The sequence below is a fragment of the Carica papaya genome, chromosome 4 (genome assembly GCF_054855325.1).
Source record: "Carica papaya isolate Zhongbai chromosome 4, ASM5485532v1, whole genome shotgun sequence".
In the NCBI taxonomy this organism is placed as follows: Eukaryota; Viridiplantae; Streptophyta; class Magnoliopsida; order Brassicales; family Caricaceae; genus Carica; species Carica papaya.
The window spans coordinates 5,955,985-5,972,315 of record NC_142312.1 but is presented as its reverse complement, the minus strand read 5'-3'; the positions used below and the strand labels follow the sequence as shown (position 1 = coordinate 5,972,315).

Genomic DNA, 16,331 nt, shown 5'->3' with positions numbered 1-16,331 from the left:
CCCATAAGTTAAAATGAACATGATCCAACTTACCTCTAGTCTTGTGCACTGCCTTTTTGTAGAACTTTATTCTGATCAGTTTGCCAAACACACAGTATTCACAAAAACTTAAAACTCATTCTTTATAACAATTCAACAAACTTTGCATGCTCAAAACAAATAACCCCTTATCACTCATATGACCCAAACGTAGATACCGCAACTGATTCTGATTACTGCTCCCTGATGCTACAGTAGCTTCCCCTAAAACTATATTTTCTTGAAAAACATACAATCTAGATTCTAAATTGTTTTCCATGAATACCTCGAAGTCTTTTCACACTTTAAGAGTATTATTCTCTATATGATATTTATAACCCTGAGTCGTCAATGTAGAAAAAAAAATCAGATTCCTCTTCATCTGAGGAACATCCAATACTCAATAGTCCTAATGATACCATCAAGCATTCTTAATATGATATTACCAATCCCAGCTACAGATAACGAACTATCATCTCCCATATACACGGTACCACTCATCTGCTTGTAAGTAGTAAACCAATGTCTATATGAACACATGTGGAATATAGCACCAGAATCAAGAATCCATGAGTTCTTTCTATGATCCGAATTCACATATAGAACTACCTCAATACTGTTGTTATCACTATCATCAAAATTATCCATGTCGATTATATTAGCATAGCTCTCCTGCTCTTTTTCTCTCTTCAGTATAGAACAATCTCTCCTAAAGTCACCATTCTCCCAACACTCAAAACAGTTTCCCTTTTTACCTCTAGATTTTGATTTGTCACTTCTCTGTGTCCTTCCCCTGCTTACCAAATCTTCCTCTTCTGTTTTATACTCAATAAATTTCCTTTATAATTCTTTCAATTTTAGTGCATTGCTAACATCATCTAGTGAAATACTAGTTTTTTCATACAGTAGAGTATTAACAAAAGTCTCATAAAAAGATTATAATGAATACAAAATAATTAATGTATGATCTTCATTTTTAATCTTAATATCTATGTTATTCATGTCCATAATTAAAGAATTAAACTCATCAAGGTGTTGTTTAATGGGCGTACCTTTACTCATTCTGAAATTGTACAGTCTTTTCTTTAGATAAAGGCGGTTCGTCAACGATTTTATTGAATACAAATTTTTTAATTTCTTCTACACAGCTAAAGTTGAAATTTCTTCAGTAATCTCTCGCAGAACATTGTCATTAGCACTCATAAAAATCGCACATAAGTCTCTATCCTACATACTTTCCTTTTCCAACTCTCTCATACCTTCAAGATATCTTTCTTCAATTGTCCCTCACAAACTTTATAATACTAGGGACGATCTCATTATAATATTTTATAGACTGAAACTCGTACCACCATCAAACTTTTCTATCTTATACTTTATGGATGTCATCTCGAATCCCTAAACTGTGCACCAAAAAACTAACTAGAGAAAAAAAACATTGTCAAAAAGCAAAAATCACTCACAAGGAGTCACTACTGCACAGAAAACCACCAAACGCAACCACCGAAACACAGCACGGCCTTCACACACCTCCACGCTCCTCCACGTGCCATCACGCGCTCCTCCACACGCTGTCACACGTGCGGCCACTGGCCGTCTCTTGCCATCTCTGAAAAACACTAAAAAAGCACAGAAACATGCGAATCGACGAATCCGACACGGATCTAGTGAAAAAGCACCGAAAACACTACAAAACAAGCCTCAAGCGAACCGGGTGCCGCCGCGTTGGTTCATCTTCTCCGACGTGCGTTTTCCTTCTTCGACCCCGGTTTCACGCATAAATGGCTTCTTTTGGCTTCTCTCCGTCCGTCTGTCGCGCACAGCTGTAGCTGCAATCAGATCTAATCTCTTTTTTTGTTTCTAGTCGAAACCGGAACTGTCTGCGGCTCCTTTTTCCTCTTTGCAGATCCGTCGAGCTTCTGGACACCCAGCCGTCGCTGCCTACGGATCTTCTGGTTCCAAGTCACACGCGAGACCATTTCTTCTTCTTTAAAAAACCGCCACTCCTCATGCGGATTTGAGCTTATCCGCCCCCCACAGTGATTGTCGTCTCTGTTTCCTCTGTCTGATATGATCTGTAGATCTGTACATTCTCTCTCTCTCTAACCCAACTCAAACCTGAGCTCTGATATCACCTGTTGAGGAAAATTAATTCCTAAAGCATGCAAAATCACACTAAAGTAAAAGTATAAAGAAAAGAACATAAATATTTTACGTGGTTCGGCAGTGTGTTTATATCCACAGATAAAACCAGTAAAAAAGAATTCCACTATGTAATATGAGAGTACATCATCAATAAGTAACCTATTTATAGATAAACTAGCAAGTTCTTCACAAATACAAATTTTATAGGATATATATTAAATATTTCTTAGCATAAATATAAAAAAAATACAAATAAATTATTCTCAAAATATACATAAATATCACCAAAATTCAAGATATATTAACAATATATATTTATCAATTACTTAATATACATATATCAATCATAATATAATATAAATAATCTTCAAACGAAAATGTATATAGAAGTACAACTTAAATCAAGTTGCAGTGGTTAAGTAGTGGTTAATACTTGGTCATGTTTAGTTCGCAGAGGCAGACGAGCTGCAGATAGATACATCGTGTTCAAAAAAATGGGGCAGTATGGAGTATTGGATTTCTTTCGAAGAAATTGACTGGCTTTAGATCAAAGCTTGATGTCACAGTTGGCATGACTGGAAAATCCTCTTGGCATGGTATGTGATGAAATCCCAACGTATACCACAAGACAATATCCTTGTTCTCTATTGCCCGGTTCCTGTTAATTATCAAATTAAACACATATATATATATATAGGTAATTAATACAATCAAACATCAAAATTACCTTTCAGACCAAACTTCAAGTGTATCATCCCCTTGGCTCTGGTATGCCATAAGCCCTCCCGCCCATTGTTCACTTCGGTTGTATATTGTCACCCATATCTACTTTCAACAATAATTTAGTTGTAGACTTTAAGATTTATACACCAAAACACCCAGATAATATATGTATATATGTATATAGACCTGATTATTAGTGAAAGCACTTCTGAGTTGTGGGGGATCATCGTGATCAAGCAAGCTAGCGGCAGTGGCAGCAGGGACGATTTTGTAGCCAGTTGGGTTTCCTAATCTAGATTGTTTTGAAGGATTTACGAGATGAAATTCTTGGGGTTTATAGAGGCTGAGCTTCACTTGTGCTTCCTTTTCTGTTTTAGCAACATGACGCTCAACTTTCAAGAAGCTCTTTCTGGGAGATTGGCCGGGCAAAGTCTCCTCCTTCACCAAATTAACTTTCACAAATGAGTTATTAACCCCATCGATATCCATGTCCAAGTGATAAGTGATGAAATGATCGTGAACCACACCGATCACGTTTTCAGACACCAATTGCCCTGTCGCCTTCTCTATTTCTTCTGTAGTTTTTTCATGAGGACTCCCTTTCACCATTAGCATTCCCGATAGTCCTACCTGCCATTCAATTTTAAAATATTGTTATATGTTTCTTTTACTGTATATTTGATTTTGATTAGAACTGACCTTAACACGAATCAACCCATCTGTTTGAAATTCCCAGTCGAAAATGTAATCGTAGTTTCCTACCGATGCAACCATTCGAGCCACCAATGTCACCTTTGCTCTTGATTCCCTAATCTGCTCATAGTTCATTCAAGAACTATGTAGTTAGGTTGAGAGTCAATGAATCCAACAAGTTATGAATTTTTTATTAATTAAATAAGATTTATAAGTCACATCATTTAACGAATTGCTGATATACGACCAAATTATACATTAAAAAAATTAATATTACGTACCTGTAATTGGCCAATGGGACTCTCGGAATGTCGCCAGCTAACGTCGCCGGCGTACCTCTCGAACAGACAAATAACGTTAGGCTGAACAAATGGCTCGCCATCTGGTGTGGAGAAAACGCCGTCCATATAATAAGAATATTTAGGACAGTCATTGAGGGGTACCAATTCCATGGCGCATGAACCTAACCCAAACTCGCCAGCATCCATGTACGTTTTGAAATACCATGCCTCATCTGGGTCCATGTAAGGAACATATAATTCCGAAGCGAACCCTTTGTACATCACACTCCGAAGCTCACCGCTCTCCGAGTCTCGAACCATAGCCCGTGATATAACCAACCCCGCTCGCTGGTCGGCCTTTAGGTGGAAAACCCAGTTGGCCCATGTCACCATGTGCCCATCTTCCACTTTGAAGCTCGGACCATTCGGCTCCTCAATTGATATTGGGTTCAGCGGGTTCATTTCTGGCGGGTATGTTTGGCCCTTGTATCGGTAGTCGGTATGGGTGCTCCTCGGAATTGGGATTCTTCGCCCTGTATCGGAAAACTTCACAACTTTTTTCTTGTCAAGGTCAACAGTGACGACGAGTCCTTCGATGGGGCTCATATAGAAGTTGGGGGAGCCTTTGGTAGAGAAGCACTGGACTTTGATGACTCGTCTTCCTTCCTCGGCGGGCCCAAACCAGCCAGGCGACGGGGTGATGCACCTCAAGTCAGAGAAGGAGACGCCCCGTGCGATAATGGACTTGTTGAACTCTGCATAAGAGAGCGGCACTTGCGCTGCTGCCAAAACTTCATCCATAGTGACGAGTGGGTAACCCGAAGTGGGATTGATTGTGTGGTTTGTAACTCGGCCGAGATCCAAGTCCACTGTGAGGATATAAGACTTGGAGCCCATGAGGGCAATAACAGCAGCTTTTCTGGGTGGAAGAGGATGGCCTTTTTTCCATGTGAGCACCTGAGACTTGTCGGGTTCGTCAAGAGCTAAGGAGTGAATTGGTGGAGAAGAAGAGAAGAAAGGTGGGTAGGTTGAGAGGATGGTTCGGACCCTGTTGATTTCTTTTATGGTAAGTGGGTCTAGTGGATGTTTAGGGGTGAGGGTCAAGTGAGCCTTCCGTTGGCCAGAGACAGAAGCTTGCTTGGCATAGATCCGATTCTTGGAAATGCACCATGAGCAATTAAAGAAGCCTGGCTTGTTCACAGGAATCCATGAAGCTGCATAAAGAAACAAGACAGTGATGAAGACAATGGTGAAGAGAACAAGAGGAGAAGCTGTCTTCTTCATGGGTCTCACTTGAACAAAACAAAAGGGTACAACCAGATAACAACTGGGGCTACATGCCTAATGGCGCACTCCTATAAATAAGAATCTTTAATCGTCAATTGCCAAAATTTAAAAGATTTATGTCTTTATAATTTTTTTAAAAATAAATTTAAATATAACCAATTACATCTATAATTTCTATTAATTTACATGTGTTCTATAACAATATAAAAACATCTAGCAACTTCAGTTAAGAAAAATACAAAAACCCATCCCAGCTGTGCTACAGAACCAGACTTTCTTCTAAATTTTACTATATATTTTTCTTTCCTCTTTTGTTTTTTGTTGGGGATGTACATGTGTTCTTTGAAACATATTTAGTTATTATTAATAAGTGTGTAAATTAATTAATAATGAAAATTATATATTCAGCACCTTTTGGGTTTCCTTTTTAATAAAATACATATATATATATATACACACATATAATCGTATTATTTATATACCATATCAAATAAATATAAACAAATATTCCCTAGATGTTACTTGGCCAGTCTGTGATTCAGAATAAATTATTCTTGGAAGTTTATAGATTACAGCAACAAATTAATTTAGTTAATTCAAAACGTTAGATAGTAACTTCAGGATCAACAATAATTAAACTATATTAACAGCATTAAATTCTCAAACAACCTTAAAAAATTTATATCTTTTCATAATTCTGAAAGATTTAAGTTATTATTCGTAATTAAAGAGTTATAACGCAGCTGGTAAAAAAAAAAAATTATAAACTCAAATGGGTATTAAAGGATTGTAAATTAAATGATATGTATGGCCCACCTGTTCCTCTGTATATAATTAATTAAGTTTATATTAGTTATTTTACATTGGATAGGCAAGGGGCAGAAGTCAGGAGTCGCGTCAGCTCCCACCATCTTGTCTTGTATCATGTTGATTTTTCTTTTTTGTGTTATAAAATATGATAGCGGATGAAATCAAAAGCCATAAGAATTGGTGGAGAGTTTTAATTTTTGATATTGGTAACGAATGAGTAGAAATTGAGCTTATTGACTTTTGGTACACATGAATTTTGATATTGCTCGAGTTTTCTTCTGCTGAGATTATTGTAGGGAATATATCTTGAAGGTTGAAGGAAGGAGGGGTTACAAGTTTTAAACATGGTGGAATTCTAGTTTTTTAATTGTTGAGTAATATCTCTTTGGTCAATAAGTATGTTTCCTTGATCATCTTTAAGAAGAGATCTAACATTCCTCCTCCTTTTAAAAATTGTTGTTGTACCAAAAAAAATCTAGTATTTCTATCTTCTTCCCCCAACCATTTTTTTTTTTTTTTTTTTTTTTTTATAAAGTCATTTCCCACTTAAGCATTTCAAGATATTCCAATTGTAGAGCAACTTATGTTTCAAGATCATGTCTAGTGGGTTCATCTTATTGTATCTTAATGTCTTCAAGTTTGCTCTATATGTTTTCGAAGTGGCATTTATTTTTAATTTGTTTAATTTTTGTAGACAGATATAGGCTTTTGAACCTTGGACTTCAGTTTTCCATGCATCTTCCACAACCTTCCAGCAAGTACCATTTCTGAGCCAAACTTCTTTAAAACGGATTGGTTGTTTGTGAAGAGGCTTGTTGCCTTTGAGACATAATAGAAGAGGAAAGTGATCAGAATATATTTCCTTTAGATGATAGAGTTGTGCCTCTTGAGTACAAATTTATCCATGAAAAATCGTGGCAAATCCTATGTCTTGTCTTGTTTGTCTATTCGTCATTTTAGCTTTTTTATTGCTCAAAGTGAGTCTTTTACCAATAAACCCCAAGTAAATTACTTTGGGATAATTCTTGTAAGGTTGGCATAGCTTACTCAAAAATGGAAAGACCTGTTAATTTAGTTGGAATATTGTTATAATGGCCCACCTACTTTTTGAGGATTCTTTGGACTTCAATGTACTCTAGGCTCACGGGCTGCATATGCCTAAGTGGGTTAGTATCAGTACTAACATGGTTGAGTTTGATGGGCTGTGATCTTGAGGATCTTGAGTGACATCTTCTTTTTTATTTTGGTCTGACTTTGCGATGGCCAGCTAACGATAATGAGCAATTAAGAGTGCTATCATGGGTAGGATTTTCATTAATTGTTGTCTTATCGGCTGAGTTAGTGGAATGTGTTTTGGTTTTTGTAGTAGTGGGTTCAATCGTGCCTGTCTTGCTCTTAAGTCTCTCCTGCCACTTTAATAGACCTTGACTCCTTGCCTTCAGTACTACCTTCGTCTAATCCCAAGGTATGATCATGATGATCATAAACAAGAAATCCTTGATAGTGTACCAGTGGTACCTTTAATAAATGAATTAACTTTTCAATATTTGATGTGTGATCACCTTTCTATGGATCTTTCAAAGAGTAGTTTACATCTATTTTGAGTTATACACCATAAGGTTTAAGTCGCAATCCTAAGGGAGGCTTAATAATTCAGCCCCGGTTACAACATTTCATCTCATGATCTAATCTTAGCCAGAAAAAGACCAAGTTCTGAGAGTTTGAGGGCTTTGCCAGAAAGAGACCATGTTCATCGATCCTAATTGAGATTTTAACCTGTAAATAGTCAACCCAGGTGTGTCCATTGCCGGCAAATTCAATATCAAAGATCTTTCCTATTTTGCTAGCTACGACCAGAACATTGAATTTGCTAAAGAGACCCAAAGGCAACCCTAAAATTCTAAGCCAAAAAAGAGTTTTCAAGAAATTAATTTCATTCATTGAGAGATTCGGATGATATAATTTATAAGCATAATATTATATCTCTGTAACATCCAAGCGGTGACAAATATATATATGTAATATCCAAGTGGTAAATATATATATAATTAAATAACAAAAAAAGAAAGAAATAGATGAGAGATCGAGAAGGGAGAGATGCGACTGAGAGAGGGTCGAGCAGCATCGACGACTGAGAGAGAAGAGTCTCGCCGCATTGCGCGACTGAAAAGAAATGAGGCACGACGTCCATGGCGCATGCGGCAGTGGAGAGAGGAAGCAGTCGCAGGGAAAAAGAAGAAAGAAAATAAAAAAGGCAAAAAAAAAAGAAGGAGAAGAAGAGAGAGAATAATCATGTCGGGTAAAGAGGGAGAAAGAGAAAAAGCAGAAAAAGGAAGGAAAAGAAAGAAAAAGAAGAAATGAAAAAAAAGGGAGAGAAGAAGAATAAGAAGAAAAAAAAAAAAAGAGGGTAAGGCCACAGGGAAGAGGAATGAAAAAGAAAAGAAAAAAAAAATTAATTAAGAAAAATGGAGGAGTGGCAACCAAATATGATGTTGGTGCACCAAACGTGACAACGCGCGCTGATTCGATCATCAGCGCTTAACATTTTCGGTCACATGCGTATAATGACGCGTGGTGGCGCTAGCGACCGAGATCGCATGTTCGAAGGTAAAATTCATTCCTAATTTCGCATAATATAGTTTTCAAAATTATTATAATTTAATGTATGTTTTTTCTATTATAAACAAGAAAAACTACCCAAACGGTGTTTGAATTTTCGAGAGGACCGTAGACTAAGGTAGAAAGGATTTTCAAAGCTTTTATTATCATACTATAGGTAAGAATTATGTATATTCCATATAGAAACATAAATTGTACGTTTATATAAATGTGTATATATATAGTGCATTATGTATGAATATTTAAATATATGTGTAATATAATATATATAATTAGTATGTCTAATTTATATTTATTTGTATTTATATAGTGTATATATATATGTTGTTATGCATTTGTGTATATATATAAAAATATACAATGAATGAGATAAGAATTGATAAGAACAGAACTGATAAGTGCAAATACGTAAATAAATATGTATATGATATGTTGTGTGTAATGCGTACATGTGTTTAAGTATGTCTAATTTATATTTGTTTGTGTTTATATAGTGTATATATATACGTTGTTATGCATGTGTGTATATATATATATATATAAATATACGATGAATGAGATAAGAATTGATAAGAACAGAACTGATAAGAGCAAATACGTAAATAAATATGTATATGATATATTGTGTGTAATTGTGTGTATGTGTTTAAGTATGAATATGTGCGTATGTATCTATAGAAATTGTGTGTGTATGTGTGAATATAAATACACATTCTGTTTAAGACATATAGTGAAGATACATGTCTGCATTGTAATATATATGTGTGTATATATGTTATACATGTGAAATATATAACTAGTGTGTGCGTGTGGAATTTGGGTACACTGCACTTGTTGTGTGAACTAGTGCAGATATACGATGCACTATACTTATTGTATGATCTAGTATAGTTGCGCGAAGAATCTGAGTATCTTGTGCTTGTTATGTGATCAGGTACAAGATGACTCAGAAAGTGTTGGGAAATGTATGGTTCTGATGTACATGACAATATCGTGTATTGTCTGTATATTTGTATTTTATTATGCGTAGAATTGAGATTTTAGGTATGAAATGAGTGAACTAAGAATGAAAGACATTTGAAAAGAGTGTAAATGTAAGGACCCTAGATACCTACTCGTTTAGTCTGAATCGAGGAAGGGAGGGTACATGTGTGGCTGAAGTTCAACAAGTATGGTGAACCTGCACATAGATAGAGTTTGAAACCTAATCCAAATGTAGATAGGTGTTTGTGAGTGTGGATCACCTAGTAAACGTACTTGTTGTGGTCATTGTGAGATTTGTGTATATGAGTTATCCTTGCGATTGGAGGATCCATTTTGCCTTTCCTCAATGACGATATAAACAGCATCGCGCAATGAAACATTAGATGTGATTTCGAGTGTATAGTGATATTTTGAGTGTGAGTGTGATTTGAAAGGAGAATAAGAATTAGGTTTAAAAAATTATGATTAGAATGTGTTTCGTGTGATGATTTGTTTTGTTGTGTATTTTAATTGAGATGTTTTATTTGATTTTTTTATTATAAATATTATTATATTTTACATATTGCGTGAATGTATATACGTAAGTCTCCGTTATAGGATCTTTTTTCTTACTGAACTCGTGAAGCTCACCCCAATTCACTCTATTTAGGTCAAAGGAGATGAAGAACAAGTTCAAGATCATTAGAAGATGGTAAAGAAAAACTTTATTAGTTTTTATTTTAATATTTTAAATTAATTTAGATGTCTCAATTATTTGTAAACGAATAATTATTCTGTCACAAGAGATGTGTATTAAAGTATAGTTCTACTGCACATTTAATATTTATATGTTCCACTAGTTGGACATGTTGTGTTAATGTCCGTATCCACCGATATTGGGGTTCGGGATGTTACAATCTCCATACGAAAAATACATAATTCTTACTTATTGTGTGATTATGAAAGCTTTGGGAATTCTTTCTAACTCAATCTATGGTTCTTTCAAAAATTTGAATACCATTTGGATAATTTTTCTCGTTTATAATTAAAAACACATAAATTAAATTATGAATAATTTTGAAAACTATAAATTTGTATAAATTGTGTATGTATATGTTTTGTATAGATATTAATTGATGAGAACAGAACTGATAAGAACAGACATGTGAATAGTTACGTATGGTGTGTTATGATTGTGTATACATATTTAAGTATGAATGTGTGTATGTATTGATAAAGATCGTGTGTGTGTGTGTGTGAATAAAAATATATATTATGTATGAGACATACAGTGAGGGTACATGTCTGTATTATAATATATGTGTATGTATTAATATGTGTGTACACATGTTATGCGTGTGAAATGTATAACTAGTGTATGTACATGTGGAATTTAGGTACACTATACTTGTTGTGTGATCCAGTGCAGATATACGAAGCATTGTACTTGCTGTATGATCTAATACAATTGCGTGAGAAATCTGAGTATCTTGTGCTTACTGTGTGATATAATACAGGATGATTCAAAAAGTGATTTGAAATATATGACTTTTATGTGTGTGATGATATCGTGTATTATGTGTGTGTGTGTGTGTGTTTGTATTTAATTATGCATAAAAAATAAGATCTTATGAATGAAATAAATAAATTAAAAACGAGAGAAATTTGAAAAGATTATAAAGTGCAAAGACCCTGCATACTTACTCGTTTAGTCTAAATCAAGGAGGGGAGTATGTGTGTGTGGCTGAAGTTCAGCAGTTATGGTAAACCTACACATGAATAGAGTTTGAAACCAATTCCAGACATAGGCAGGTGTTCGTGAGTGGATCACCTAGTAAACGTAACTGTTGTGGCCAATGTAAGATTTTGTGTGTGTGTTATCCATGTAATTGGAGAATCTATTTTGCCTCTCCTCGATGATGATATAAACGGTTTCGCGTGATGAAATCTTAGATGTGATATTCTGAGTGTATTGTGATATTTCAAGTGTAAGTGTGATTTAAAATAAGAACAATAATTAGGTTATAGAGTGAGGATTAGAATATGTTTTGTGTGATGATTTATTTTGTTGTGTATTTTGATTGTGATATTTTATTTGATATTTTTTTATTATAATATTATTATATTTTATATATTGCGCGAATATATGTACGTAAGTTTCCGTTATAGAGTCTTTTTTTTTTCTTACTAAGTTCGTAAAACTCACCCTAATTTACCTCCATCCAAGTCAGAGGAAGTTAAAGATCAAAGGAAAATGACTAAGAAAACCTTATTAGTTTATATTTTATATTTATAAATTAATTCAGATGTTTCAATTATGTGTAAATAAATAATTATCTAGTCACAAAAAATATGTATTAAAGTATAGTTCCGCTGCATATTTAATATTTATTTGTGTCACTAGTTGAAAATATTGTGTTAACGTTCGTACCCACCGATATTAGAGTTCGGGATATTACAGGTGGTTAATCTTAAAGAATAATAATGACACCTCTAGCGTTCCAAGCCTCTCTACTACTTACCCTTCTTATATTTGTTTCTAGTTCGAAGGAACAAATGAATGAGTTTTGGCCTAAAGGCATAAAGGAAACTCCTTTAGTTGCTTTCTAAATTTCACCAAGGACTTGTTGAATTGTTTTAACATAAATAATTTTATGAGTTGAGACCTTACTAATCATGGAGAGCTCCCAGATGTAGATGTTTTTTTTTTTTTTTTAATAACAACAATGGTTCCTCAATAATGGGGTTTTGCATTAATTTGCAGTAGCTCCATGCGATTATCTACATTTTGGCCCATCCCTTGCTTTAAAATTTCTTATGCATGTTGATTTTCATGAATTGTTAATTGAACTTGCTGCATGTTAATTTTCTTTGTTGCTGCAACATTCGAATCGGTGTAAAGACCCTGTTCGTGAGCTAAGAAGTAGAGAGAGAAAAGATCAGAAAAAGAAGGCGAAATAGCATAAACTTGACAGCAGAAGGTAAACAATAATATCCAAAGGGAGAAGAGGAACACACAAGAGAGAACGAGTCTCACAGGAAGGATAAACCTCATAATATAATTATTTTTATTTTTATTTAATGAACAAACTAATTAATGAAATGTTTTTTTTTTAATTAAATTAGAAAATTAATTCTATGTAATGGGTATTAAATAGTATGAAATCTAAATTTTGTATTAATAATTTGATAAAATTTACTTAAAAGATTAATTTTTCTAATCTATTTTATTTTTTGTTTTTGCTAGAAAAGAGAAAAAAAGAAGAAAAAAAAAACTATCTTCCAAATCCAAATATATGATAAGGTCATTTTGGATTTAGTGTCGGAATTACATATTTCTATTATCGTTGTTTTTATTATCATTGTTATTAACTATTAATATGAACTAAAAATATAACTAAATCTTTTGCATTATATCACTATTTATTTACGGAATAAATTTATACACGGATAATTTATCCTCAATCAAGCATTATAGTTGCATTTTCCATTACCTCACCTAGGTGGCCCCGGATATAAATTTTATATAATTTAAAATAGAAAATGTAATAACATGAATATTAAGAGAGTTGTTTTTAATTAAGGAGAATGAGAATTGAGTAAATGAAATGTAGAAAGAAAATGGTGGCATGGTGTGGAGAAGGTGAGTGTATGTTTGACCCTTGATGATGTTGTTTTGGTTACTTAAATTAGAAAACAAGATACCTTTTTTCCTCCCATCAATTTGGCCTTCTTTCCAAGTTTTGATTTGCATCTCACCTTCTAATTCCCCCCCCCCCCCCCCCCCCCCCCATTTACATATTTTTAATCAGGATTTTATTATTTATACCAACCAAGTTATCATATAATTTTTATATCTTAAAAAACTAATTTAATAAGAATAGAATATAAATGGTAATCTAAAAAAGAAAGTCTATCGAACCAATGATCAATTTAAGGTAATCTTGAACTAAAACAAAATTGTTCAATCAAAAAAAAATATTCGTTTATTTGTTTCCACTTCAATATAATTTAATATCTTTTGTATTTAACTCAATTTTAATGGATTGATAGACCAACCAAACAATGAATCTCTCTTCCCATGTTTAAAAACATTTAAATACTTGAAGAAGTATATTACTCATCTGCAGCTGAGATTGAAAAAATCACCAACAAAAAAACCAAAGGAGAGGATCAAGATGAAGAAATCAATCCAAGATCAAAAGGTTAACAGGTTCACAGGATAGGTCAAAACCCAGTTCAGAGTCCACACCTTATACCTCTCTCTCTTCTTTATTTAACTTGTTATGGTATTTTCGTCTTCTCCATAATACAACACCAAAATCGCAACACTCTGGTTCTCTGTCCCTACTCAAACCTTATAAACCCCTCTTACGTTTCTCTTTTCTTCACTCTTTCTCTCTACCCTGAACTTACCCCTATTCTGCCTAAAACCCTAACCCTAACCCACAATTGAACGTAATCGATCCATAAACTTAAAAAGGAACAGAGGCTTCTTGATTTCCGTCATTATTTTTTTTTTGGCAGAACCACAATGTCACACCTTGATAGTCTACCCTCTACGCCTGGCAAGTACAAAACGGAGAAACCAGTATCTTTAATTAACCACCGCTTCTTCCGTCCGCATTTATCCTCTGTCTCTAAACTCACTATCTGGTCCTTTCTGTTCTTGGCTCTTCTCCTCATCTTCATCCTCTTATCCCCTCCTCCCTCTTCCCCCTCTCGCCGCCATCTCACTAATGACTCCTCTTCTTCTTTCCCGGCCTCCTCGTGGGGCGGTTCTCATTGGGAAAAGCAGGTGCGGAAATCTGCCCGTCCCCGCTCTCGCTCTGGCCTCACCGTCCTCGTCACTGGAGCCGCCGGCTTCGTGGGTACCCACGTCTCTATTGCTCTTAAGCGTCGAGGCGATGGGGTTCTAGGGCTCGATAATTTCAATCACTACTACGACCCAAATCTGAAGAGGGCTCGTCAGACCGTCCTTGAAAAGGCCGGCGTTTTTGTGGTGGAAGGGGATATTAACGATCAGGCTCTGCTACGGAAGCTTTTCGATGTAGTATTGTTCACACACGTAATGCACCTCGCTGCGCAGGCTGGCGTCCGTTACGCGATGCAGAATCCGGGTTCTTATGTTCACAGCAACATTGCCGGGTTTGTTAATTTGCTTGAAGTCTGCAAATCAGCGAATCCACAACCGGCAATCGTGTGGGCCTCTTCCAGTTCCGTTTACGGACTCAATTCTAAGGTGCCCTTTTCGGAGAAGGATCGAACTGACCAACCCGCTAGCCTGTATGCCGCTACGAAGAAGGCGGGCGAGGAGATTGCTCATACTTACAATCATATCTACGGATTATCTATCACTGGGTTGCGGTTTTTCACCGTTTATGGACCGTGGGGGCGGCCTGATATGGCGTATTTCTTCTTCACAAGAGATATTCTCAAGGGGAAAACGATCAACATTTTTGAGTCACCTGATAAGGGGAGTGTGGCTAGAGATTTTACCTACATTGATGATGTCGTGAATGGTTGTTTGGGTGCTTTGGACACGGCAAAGAAGAGTACAGGGAGTGGAGGGAAGAAGAGGGGACCCACTCAATTAAGGATTTTCAATTTGGGGAATACATCACCGGTTCCCGTAAGTAGGCTTGTGAGCATATTGGAGAAGCTTTTGAAGGTGAAGGCTAAGAAGAAGGTATTGCCGTTGCCAAGAAATGGGGATGTGGAGTTTACGCATGCAAATATTAGTTTGGCGCAGAGAGAGCTTGGCTATAAGCCCACGACTGATTTAGAGATGGGGCTGAAGAAGTTCGTGAGATGGTACCTTGGTTTTTATTCGGGGTCAAATAAGAAGGTTTCATGGTGAATTTTTCTGCGGCTTGTTCGGGGGTAGACTAATTTTGGTCCTTTTATTTATATCCCCCTTCCCTATATTTTCTCTTTGGCTTCATCAATGGCTTGATAATTTTCTTGGAAGATGAACAACTTTGTTCTGCCGTGCTTTGGCTTGCCTGTTATGGCTACTTATTTGCAGGGCATACCATAACCAGTTTATATCAACAGGAGCTAGGAGCATCTTCATTGTTTTTCCACATCTCCGTAGTTTTTCTTTTCGTAGTTTGAGCGTTGTACAGTCTATGGCTGATAGATTACAGACATTCTGATTTGCTGGATACTTCTCCTTTTTCAATAACATCCCAGACAAAATAAGTTAGCATTTACTGCAAATGTTCTTATTTTAGTTGGATGAATCAGATTCATGGCTTCTTAAACTAAGCTGAACTTGATTTTGTCGTGCTAATGCTTTACATACAACTTTTGGTTGTTTTTCTTACGCTCCTAATTTCTCCCTCTCGTGGACAAATCTTCCAAGTTATTCGTTGCCTACACATTTTGCTTACTTCCAATGCTGTTTATCTTTCTGGGGATTTCCTAGTTCTCTTTGGTTTTTGTTTGTGATACTTAACTAGATGAAAATTGGGTTTACTTGTATGTTAGATGCAGCTATATATGGATTCCTATTTCCTCCTGCCCCTGACGATGCTAATGCTAAATAAGTGGTTGCTGGTGCTCTTTCCTGGAGCTTTATTATAATTTTTTGTTATTTTATCAGGGAAAACCTTTGTTACGGAGATCTTTAGCTTTCTAGCCTGAGGAACAGTGAATAGAAGATTGGAAGAAAAGTACCTGCCCAGAAGATTGATTTCAGGGGGAGTGTGATACCATGTCTCACAGGCATGTTGCCTCCATAAATCTCGGTAGAGAAAAATCTGGATCATTAAAACTAAAGTAATTAAA

General features: G+C 35.6%; 2 protein-coding genes across 2 annotated transcripts; one reads left to right on the top strand and one right to left on the bottom strand.

The window, feature by feature from the left end:
• Nucleotides 1-2,442: 2,442 nt before the first annotated feature.
• On the bottom strand, nt 2,443-5,207 carry LOC110809513 (amine oxidase [copper-containing] gamma 1-like). Its single transcript, XM_022035376.2, is given in 6 exon segments — nt 2,443-2,657; nt 2,659-2,821; nt 2,891-2,988; nt 3,073-3,516; nt 3,586-3,699; nt 3,861-5,207. Coding segments are annotated over 6 exon segments (2,154 nt in total). The 5' UTR covers nt 5,145-5,207; the 3' UTR covers nt 2,443-2,606.
• Nucleotides 5,208-13,666: 8,459 nt separating this feature from the next.
• Nucleotides 13,667-15,754, top strand: GAE5 (UDP-D-glucuronate 4-epimerase 5). Its single transcript, XM_022046212.2, has one exon. It carries the CDS (start codon nt 14,074-14,076, stop codon nt 15,397-15,399), a length of 1,326 nt encoding a protein of 441 aa, XP_021901904.2. The 5' UTR covers nt 13,667-14,073; the 3' UTR covers nt 15,400-15,754.
• Nucleotides 15,755-16,331: the final 577 nt, after the last annotated feature.

What these genes read in the sequence shown, in the direction of transcription:
- GAE5 (XM_022046212.2), top strand. Translation starts at nt 14,074, where the DNA reads ATGTCACACCTTGATAGTCTACCCTCTACGCCTGGCAAGTACAAAACG.